The sequence below is a fragment of the Salvelinus alpinus genome, chromosome 2 (assembly GCF_045679555.1).
Source record: "Salvelinus alpinus chromosome 2, SLU_Salpinus.1, whole genome shotgun sequence".
NCBI lineage: Eukaryota > Metazoa > Chordata > Actinopteri > Salmoniformes > Salmonidae > Salvelinus > Salvelinus alpinus.
In genome coordinates, this window is record NC_092087.1 from 111,434,528 (window position 1) to 111,445,139 (window position 10,612).

At 39.8% G+C, this 10,612-nt stretch overlaps 1 protein-coding gene across 1 annotated transcript; it reads right to left on the minus strand.

Moving 5' to 3' along the window:
• Positions 1-1,913: 1,913 nt before the first annotated feature.
• On the minus strand, positions 1,914-3,904 carry LOC139542207 (zinc finger protein 22-like). The gene is made up of 3 exons (XM_071347365.1): positions 3,848-3,904; positions 3,397-3,790; positions 1,914-2,945 (listed from the first exon to the last, which is right to left on the minus strand). Exons 1-3 carry the CDS (start codon positions 3,902-3,904, stop codon positions 2,488-2,490), a joined length of 909 nt encoding a protein of 302 aa, XP_071203466.1. The 3' UTR covers positions 1,914-2,487.
• Positions 3,905-10,612: the final 6,708 nt, after the last annotated feature.

The following is a 10,612-nucleotide window of genomic DNA, read 5'->3' on the forward strand; positions in this document are numbered from 1 at the left end:
TGTGTGTATTAGGTATTTGTTGGGAAATTGTTAGATATTACTGCACTGTTGGAGCACAAGCATTTCGCTACACCCGCAATAACATCTGCATGTGACAAATAACATTTGATTTGATTTATTATGAAGGTCACTTGTGTAAAATGTACTTTTCCCCACTCATCTTTTGACATTGCCTATGCATATTCAGTGGCCTGGCTGCTTCCAGACTATGTCAAAGGCCCGTCCTGGTAGATCTGAACCTAATGCAGCTTGGAGTGATCAGATGACAGAAGTCACATTTAGGTGCCAGGTGTAACTGAGGCCATAGATGCTCCATATCCATTACTTTGAGTGTTTTATATAATATGACTAAATGTGTTTCTTTCTGTGTTGCAGGGGCAGTCAAGAAATGGAACGGCAAGGCCACAGAACATGACATAAGCAGAGCTGTGGGAGACCACCTCAAGCCCCTGGTAGAGCCGGGGGTGGTGTTTACCACCCCTTCAGCAGGCTTGAAAAGTGGGATTGAGACTGATTTTCATACCAAGATGGACCAAGAGTCTGTTGATTGGTCAGTCATTGGGTTAATTTGTTTTGCAATATGTTCAAATCAAATCAAGCTTTATTTATACAGCACAAAAATATTAACAATATGATGTTTTACCAACCCAAAATATAACTTGTTTTTTAGGAGGGGCTCTGAAAGACAGTATGGAGGTGTCCACTGAAAATTGACTAGTAACAACAACTGGCACCTAAAAGACACCCACCATGAGACCCACTAAATCTGCCCTAGAAGAGGCAAACAAAAGAAAAACCCACACCAAACTTAAAGACAGGAAGCAAACAGAAAAGGTGGATCGACTAAAGGTGTTGACTCTCCACATCTATCAAGACAACTGGAGCACTGGGCCAGACACTCTTAAATAGAACCTGGACCAGCTCAGGTGAAACACCTTCCCACTAACGAGATGGACAAGCCAGCACAGGTGTAACACATACTGACTAACGAGGTGACACCAATCAGTTTAGCTAGACGTGCTAACGAGCTATATGTGCTACTTCCAATCTCAAAACATAAATGGAAAAACCAAAGCCTGTAACACCTTCCCCCTTAAGACAACAAATATGTCCTATATTTGTGTTGGACGAGTTTGCTCACCCCCAACAGAAAACCACTTTCATTTCACATAATCAACTACAATATAAACATAGTGTCTACTGGCTGTCAACAATTAAAAACAAGAAAAAACACGTATTTCTAAATAATAATATACAATAGTATTATTTTTTAAATCCTTATTCTTTCTATAGAATCCTAAAACTAACTAGCTTCTAGAACTCTCATCCCCTTGGAACGAGCCCCAAAAAAACTAATCTCCAATACGGAAAAACGTGCAGTCAAAATAAATTGTGATCCATGGCAATGCACTGGCTAAACGCAAAACTTGTTGACTGCCCACCCTTGAGACAATCAGCAACCAACTCCTGCAATATCCGTAGTAACTTTCCACCTTACTTCTCGCTCTCTTTTCAGGGTTCACTCGATAGGCATGTTGTTGGGTCGGGCCAAGTCCAAAATGTCATGCATTTGGGTTGGCACATCTGAGAATGAACGCTGATATTCTAAAAGCAGGGCAACACTGTCAATATAATTGTACCCAAAAAATGGTCAGCTGGTTGCATAAATAATTATGAATACTAAATGTTACATGAATTGTAAATATGAAAATCAAAACCAAATGTACACCCCTTTGTTAATATGTATTGGCAATAATTCACTTAAGGGTGAGGCATGGAATAATAAAACATGTATCTTTTGTCAGGCTGAATGTTTGCAGTATGAGTAGATGATTTGAGTCATGCTTCTTCAGTAGTGGAATAAAGACAGTTAGCATTTGATTGTTGTCAAGAAATACTGGAGTGATGTCAGATTGTTAATAAAATTGATTATAGACCAATTTATTATTATTCATGTGTGTATATACACAAACATCTGCAACAATTATCATATTACATGTATTTTTTTAAACAAGCAGCTTTTTCAACTTGTAGAAAACAGCTGGCTACATTTTGAAGTGCTGCATTTTGATTAAAGTGGGTCACCAACGCAGTAAGTGTAACACAGCTCTTTTTTTGTTAGTCACTTTTTGTTAAATAATACTCTTTCAATTCAGAGCCTGGATTTTCCCCTGAGACAAATATCCATATCATGCTGCAATCAATTGAACAGGGCAAACGATAAGGTAGAACATCATTAAAATACTCCTTCTACAATGTTAAAACATTCTACATTGTGACATCATTAAAATACTCAAACTACAATGTTAAAACATTCTACATTGTGACATCATTAAAATACCCATACTACAATGTTAAAACATTCTATATTGTGACATCATTAAAATACCCATACTACAATGTTAAAACATTCTATATTGTGACATCATTAAAATACCCATACTACAATGTTAAAACATTCTACATTGTGACATTATTTCATTGATATCATGAAACAACTTCTTCATGTATTTTCTGATGTTTGATCAGATATCTTTTATCAGAGTATCTCTTGTCACATTGATCACAGCTATGAGGTTTCTCTCCTGTGTGTGTTCTCTGGTGTGAAGTCAGCTGGCTAGATGTAGGAAAACTCTTCCCACATTGATCACAGATATAAGGCTTCTCTCCTGTGTGTGTTCTCTGGTGTCGAATCAGATGGCTTGATGTAGTAAAACTCATCCCACATTGATCACAGCTATAAGGTTTCTCTCCTGTGTGTGTTCTCTGGTGTATTTTAAGTTCTGATGAAGATGTGCAACCTTTCCCACAGTCAGAGCAGCAATGAGATTTCTTCCCTGTGGTTCTCTGCTGGTGTTTCAACTTGGAGAGACTCTTCTCTGCCTCCTCAGCATCATGAGGTTGTTGAGGCTCCCCAGAGGATCCACGATAGTCACGTCTCTCTCCTGTGTGAACAACAAGTCAGACAGATGGTTTAAGGCCCACAACAGCAGAAATCCACTGTAAAAGGTGATGTGTAGCCATGATGTTGTACAAACAATGACTTCTGTAATGAATGTTCATTATTTAACATTTGTCTTTTAAGATTGTCAAGTGAACAACAATAGTCATATAACGTGTAAGGTAACTTATTTGAAAAGTCATTACTGCATTACATTGCTCAACATTTGTCATGATTATTTAAAGCAGGTCATTTGTATCCGCTCTCTCGTTGGACTTCGGCTGCATATTTTCCCCCATTTTCTTCAAATCTGAAAACGTTAAAGCCACGCCCATTTCCTGAAGAATTGCAAAAAGTCACAATAAGGATGTAGCAATTGCATATGTCCCCTATAAAACCAAACATCAGTTCAACAACTGCAGAGTTTGTGCCTTTGTTTTTAAGACAGTACTTACTAGTGTTAGTCAGGGCCCGTTCATCGTTAGAACCATTGGATGCCTTAACATGCCTTTGGGAAACCGAGCCCAGATATCCAGTTTCCTCATCTTCATCCTCCCCTTCCTCCAATGTGACAGTCATCTCCCCCTCCTCCTCTTTCACTCCAAAAACAGAATCTTCCTCTTTCTCCTCTTCTTTCACTGTAACATCCTCCTCCTCTTTCACTCTGAACGCATCTTCCTCTTCTATCACTGAAACGTCTTTCTCTTCTTCTTTCACTGTAACATCCTCCTCCTCTTCTATCACTGAAACGTCTTTCTCTTCTTCTTTCACTGTAACATCCTCCTCCTCTTCTATCACTGAAACGTCTTTCTCTTCTTCTTTCACTGTAACAGCCTCACCGTCTACCGTCTACCCGTCTACCTCCTCACCGTCTACCCGTCTACCGACAATGTTTAGCCACATAACCTCTTTCTTCGTCCAGCAGATCTCCTCTTCTTTAGGAGAGTAGCTTAGTGACCGCATGGTCGGGGATGTTAGCTAGCTAGGCTAATGCTAACTTAACCAGCCCGCTAACTGACTAATAACTACAACACCGTAAATATGAAATTAAATCGACAACTAACTAGACGACAGACGAGGGTTTAAAACACAGTGGCTAATATACACTAAAGCGTCTAAAGAGCTTTATTGGTTCGGCTATTTTGGCTAGCAAGCTACCGAGGTGGCTGACTGTCTGTTGCTGCTGTTGATAGAAGCGTTCCGTCCACTAGATTATACGTCACGGTAGCAGCATTGCCTTAAAGTCGCAGACCGCCATCTGCTGACTGGAGTAAACGCAGTTAAGAAAAACGTATATTTTATTTTCAGACAAAAAGTTAAAGGATAGGAGTCAGGGACGTCACTAGAACTAAAATGTTAATTAGCCACCCCCCCCCCTAAATAAATCAATATCAGTCAATATATTTTTTCTGTGATTTCTTATTTTTGTCAACCGTTTCATCGCATCTTAAACTTCTTACCGGGCCGGCACTAGGGCCGGGGGAGGCTGCTGCTTCATATCTAGTCTGCCTATGTGAACGTATTGATGTTAGGTATTGCACAAAACAGCCCTGGAGTATTCCTACCTTAGTGGACTTTGTCTACGTTTGTCCTCAACACTAGTTTTTGAAATTTAAAACTCAAATAGAAATATACAAAAACTGCACGTTTTTTGACTGTTAGACTTTCTTCAGCAAAGATCCCTGAAAGAAATACTTCGAGAGAGGGGTACCACTACACAGAACTGAACTGAATCAAAGATGGTGGACAGAAATACTAGGAGAGAGGGGTAACCCTACACAGAACTGTACTGAATCAAAGATGGTGGACAGAAATACTAGGAGAGAGGGGTAACCCTACACAGAACTGAACTGAATCAAAGATGGCGGACAGAAATACTAGGAGAGAGGAGTAACCCTACACAGAACTGAACTGAATCAAAGATGGTGGACAGAAATACTAGGAGAGAGGGGTAACCCTACACAGAACTGTACTGAATCAAAGATGGTGGACAGAAATACTAGGAGAGAGGGGTAACCCTACACAGAACTGTAGGATGGAAGCAAATGTAAGGGATTATAAAGTCATAACTAATCATGCAAAAACATGTACAGTTGACAGGAATGTTAGTTCATGTAGAGACAAACGATTATGCATTTTTTTAATCATAGTTCATTTACGAAAATCGTGATTTAGCCAGCTAGCTGACTAGCTAACATTAGCCAGCTAGATGGCTAGCTTTATGGGTGTTGTGACATGAGTATGAAATTGTAATTCTGGTTGTTTTAGGGACTCCTGAAACAACCAGCAAACCAGGCTGTCGTTTTGGGAAACAGTGGATGTATAGAATCTAGCTAGCTGAAGAATTTACTGCAAATTGAATGTACAATTTTGTAAGCTTTCCTTGCTGATATTTACCATGCAGATAGATGAAATCACGTAGCTAGCTATGTTCTTGCTTATTGTGCAGTGGATGATTAAAATCCCAGTATGCCCATGGATGTGTAGCTAGCTATCTAGCCGATCTGTGTATGGACCCAAACGTTTGGTATACATATTAGTTCAGAACCTAGCTATGAACCTCAGCTATCATAGCCAGTTGTATCAACTTCAACACAGCCTGAATGACATTAATGAAGCCTATGGATTGAGTAGAATATAATATCATGTTGTGCCAAGGATGCAAGTCGTATATACATGTAGTTATTACCATGCATGAGATCCCCACATTGTAGCCTGTACATTTAATTTATTCACTGATCATGTACTGTACCTTGGCAAATAAAGGTGCAGTTTAGGTATGAATGTCTTTGAGATGATTTTTCAGTCATATCCAATACCAGGAGTATCAAATTCCAGTCTTTGAATGACACTGTGTCTGCATGTATGTATTACAATTATACACTTCAACAGTGTTTACCAATCTTGGTCCTGGGACATCAATGGTTACACATTGTAACTAATAGACTAGAAACAGGATTTAACTAGTTAATTCATTATTTACAGAAACATAATGTTAAAAAACAGTACACTACACTTCCTATGCATCATGTAAATACTCCAACACCGGTTCATCTCAACATCTAATGCCCTTCATCTGCATTGATCTGATAAACACAGGATAGGTGGAGTATTTCATCACATTACACTTCATTTCAACCAGTAGAGAATGTGAAACGCTTTATTGAAAAGCTCATTATCCAAGTGTTATAAATACAAGTTCAATCTGTCCTTCAATGCACATCTGTTGTGCATTATAAAAACAGAGGAAGAAAGAGGAGGTGGAGAGAGAGGTGTAAAAGACAGAAAGGGAAAGAGGTAAGCACATAGGAGCAGGGAAGGCAGCACATGATTAATGAATCACAGTGCTACCGAAATATTCTCTCAGTTCATCACAATTACATAATAGTGTCTCTAGTCGGCCTAAAGGTTATCTTAAAAGAGGGTGAGGTGGCGATGATGGGACTGGGGGTTGGCATCCTCTATCACATCAAAACATATCTGCAGACGAGAGACAGATGGAGAGAGAGAGCATGTTTAAGCCTTGTGTTTTTATTTTTTATTCTAACATTGTTAGTCATCAATCAGGAGGTGAAATGCAAAACTGACCTTGGATCATTAACTCTGGGACTACTGCATCTCTCTGTATTTCAATGTAAAGCATCTCTTTAATAATACTTCCTGTATAATATAAACTGACCTGGGATCATTAACTCTGGGACTACTGCATCTATCTGTATTTCAATGTAAAGCATCTCTTTAATAATACTTCCTGTATAATATAAACTGACCTGGGATCATTAACTCTGGGACTACTGCATCTATCTGTATTTCAATGTAAAGCATCTCTTTAATAATACTTCCTGTATAATATAAACTGACCTGGGATCATTAACTCTGGGACTACTGCATCTGTCTGTATTTCAATGTAAAGCATATCTTTAATAATTATTCCTGTTGACCTGACCAAGTGACCTCTCACCTCTGATCATGCTGTGCCCTCTATGTAGCCAGTTCAGATGCAGGAGGGGTTCACCGACACAGCTGATATAACCTAGAGGATTTAGGGAGAAGGGGAGAGAGGGATGAAGTGAAGGAGAGAGACTGTTATTGAGAAAATAAGGTAGTTAAAGCGACAGTGTTCAACAGGAATCTGTGTGTGGCCTCACCTGGTGTCCACACCACACTAAGTGGCTGCAGGACAAACAATATAGCGTAGTTATACACCTGAGCCTGCTTACTACACAACACAATCCATCAGTCAGATTGATACATGAGTGTGTAGGTGTGGGTTATAGGGTGTCTAATTGTTCTACATTTTTTCAATATGGGTGATTTAAAACAGCCTGTTTTGTTTTTGCACAGACATCACACCCTTACCTAAACAGCACCCTCACCTGAGAAGTAGAAATCAAAGGGAGAGAAACTAGGAATTAAATAACTGCAGTTGACATAGCTAAGTAAATGGAAGAATACACTTATTGCAATGTGGATGGCTCTTAAAAGAGCCGTTGGTTGTGCATAGTGTAGTCTATGGTGCTGCTAGGGAACAGCACCCTCTTAAAAGAGCCTTTGGTTGAGCATAGTGTAGTATATGGTGTTGCCAGGGAACAGCACCCTCTTAAAAGAGCCTTTGGTTGTGTATAGTGTAGTCTATGGTGTTGCCAGGGAAGAGCACCCTCTTTGAAGAAGTAGGAGGTGAAGATCTCCTGCACACGGATTGCCTCTCTTGCTGCGTTGTTGGACCCCATGCTTGAAACATCCTGCAGAGCAGCAGACTCTTCCTCTGGCACACGGCGGTAGCCTTCACAGATCCGAGCTGCAGATCCCCTCCTGGTCCTCGTGTCCATCCTCATGAAGTTACGCAGGACACAGGTAGCCTTCACACACCTGAATTCCTCCAGGAGGCAGTCCCAGATGACCCTGGTCACCCAACCTTGCATTGCCCTACACGGTAACTGTAGGCAATCGTTTTGAAGGAATCTCCAGTTACAAGGTATCTGTAGGAATATGGAAGACAATGTAATTATTAGACTGTTACATCACCAGGTCATTGTGGATTACTAAAGTATAATATCCCTGATAACAAATCATGATAACATTGGATTGATAGATTCATGGGCACACATATGTACATGTGTAGCATGTGACAATAACACGATCATATCAAGGATGACATCACAAATGAATACATAAATACCACTTGAAGCTTGATGATGAGTTGATCATTTGAATCAGCTGTGCAGTGCTTAGGCAAAAACAACAATGTGCCTCTTTGAGTCCCCAGGACTGAGAACCACTGCTCTGCATTGGGACCTCTTCATATGTAGACTGGCTTTCATAGCGCTCTTTATCTGAGGACAGAAAACCTCACAAGAAACACACTTCATTATAGTCAAATTACACCACACTGAATATTATGTTACTATTATCTCCGTCCTCACTTCTAGGGACAGGAACTACACAAAAGTACCTGCCCTATCCAGAATAGCCTCCTCTCTCACTGACAGTTGGGGCTGCTATCCTTTCACCCTCCATGGCTGTTAGCTAGCTACCTACAAATGCATTTTGAGTTTGTTTTTTACAGTGATAAATAGATAGCTAGCTAATATGAAGTTAAGTAGCTGGTGATATTTAATTCACTTAGCTGGCTATCTATCGATACAGAATGTGAAGTTGGCTAGATAACTAGCCAACTAGTTAGCTCGTTTAGCAGCTAATTTGAGTTAGCCTGCACTGTAGCTAGTTAGCTAATTATACATCGTTGTTTTTTTTACACTTTGAAAATCTATTTACTTACTTGAATAGGTTCTCCCAGCCATGTGGACAATTGGAAACATAAAGTTTGTCACCAGAGCGTTTTAGAGGATATTACTATTGAACTATGTACCTATTTAATAACCAGACCTTCATACAAACTTCTTCTGCTGAATTCTTGACGGGGTCACAACAGGCGGCCTAAGCGTCATCTAGTCCATCTGCTGACTCTCCTCCTCTTTCACTGTAACATCCTCCTCCTCTTTCACTCTGAACGCATCTTCCTCTTCTTTCACTGAAACGTCTTTCTCTTCTTCTTTCACTGTAACAGCCTCACCCTCTACTTCTTGTTTTACTGTGATATCCTTCTCTTCCTTCTCCTCTTTGACGAGAGCTTCTTTCTCCGTCCAGCAGTCCTCCTCTTCATTAACAAGAGAGTAGCTTAGTGACCTCATGGTTGGAGATGTTAGCTAGCTAGGCTAATGCTAACTTAACCAGCCCGCTAGATGAATAAAAACAATACCGTAAATATGAAATTTATGAAATTAAAAGGGATAACTAACTAGACGACAGAAGTGGGTTTAAAATACAGTGGCTAATATACACTAAAGCGTCTAAAGAGCTTTATTGGTTCGTCTATTTTGTCTAGCAAGCTACCGAGGTGTCTGACTGTCTGTTGCTGCTGTTGAACGAAGCGTTCCGTCCACTAGATTATACGTCACAGTAGCAGAATTTCCTTAAATTCTTTGGGTAACGCAGTTGAGTAAAATGTAAATAAAATTTTCAGACAAAAGGTAGGTAGGAATCAGGAACATAGCTAGTCCTAAAATATTAATTAGCCCCCCTCCCTAAATAATTTAATATCAGTCAATATATTTTCTCTGTGACTTCTTATTTTCGTCACCCGTTCCATCGCATCTTAAACTATTTACCGGGCCGGCACTTGGACCGGGGGAGGCTGCTGCTGCTGCACTAGTGACTGTTACGCTTCGAACACACCGACTGGGTCCTTGCATCACTGCTGCATAACATTTTGCGCATATACTGATGCAGGTACCTTTTGCAAATGGTCGCATGCGGTTGGACACATGGAGGAGAGAATAATTTTCGCAGTATCTTCAAAACCGTGTCTTCTTGACACAACTGCTGACAGCTACAGGGACATAAACACAAAAAATGCTGCTTGGAGACAAGTCCATATAGTAGGATTGCCAGGTCAGTTTAGTAGCTTGTGCTAGATGTGGCTAGTTAGCGTTAGCTAACCTAGCTTGCTAACCTAGCCAATGAGGTGGTCGTTGGTCTCATTGTTGAAAGAGCCTACTCTGCCTATCTTTACTATTTATTATTGCATTTCGCTCCAAAACTGCATTTTGGAGGGAAATTATATTATAGGCTCTCACAATTAATTTGAGGATGTCAGCGAATAAATAATATACTTGGCAAATAAATTTATAAAAAATGTAAAGAAAATATGCAATCAAACTGTTTTTATGTAATCACAAATTTTTACTGAATGTGTGTGCAAAAAAAAATCTACATTCATATTTTGCTACTTTCTGTCAAGTCCACTCAAATCGAACGTATGCACCGCACAGAACGCACTGCAACTGCCTCTGCAACGCAAATGCAAATGCAGCGTTCCATTGGATATGAATGTCCTTCTGGTGTATCAAACACAGTCGGTGTGTTCGAAGCGTTAGACTTTCTTCAACATAGATGGCGGACAGAAATACTAGGAGAGAGGGGAACCCCTACACAGATCTGAACTGAATCAAAGATGGCGAACAGAAATACTAGGATGGAAGCAAATGTAAGGGATTATAACGTCATAACTAATCATGCAAAAAACATGTACAGTTGACAGGAATGTTAGTTAATGTAGAGACAAACGATTATGCATTTTTTTAACATAAAATTAATTTACGAAAATCGCGA

Excerpts from the sequence above, each read along its gene's own strand:
- LOC139542207 (XM_071347365.1), bottom strand. The coding sequence starts at position 3,904 with ATGCGGTCACTAAGCTACTCTCCTAAAGAAGAGGAGATCTGCTGGACG. Across the intron at positions 3,791-3,847 it reads TCTGCTGGACGAAGAAAGAG|ACGGTAGACGGTGAGGCTGT; the intron begins GTTATGTGGCTA and ends GTAGACGGGTAG. Across the intron at positions 2,946-3,396 it reads ACGGGCCCTGACTAACACTA|GAGAGAGACGTGACTATCGT; the intron begins GTAAGTACTGTC and ends TTGTTCACACAG.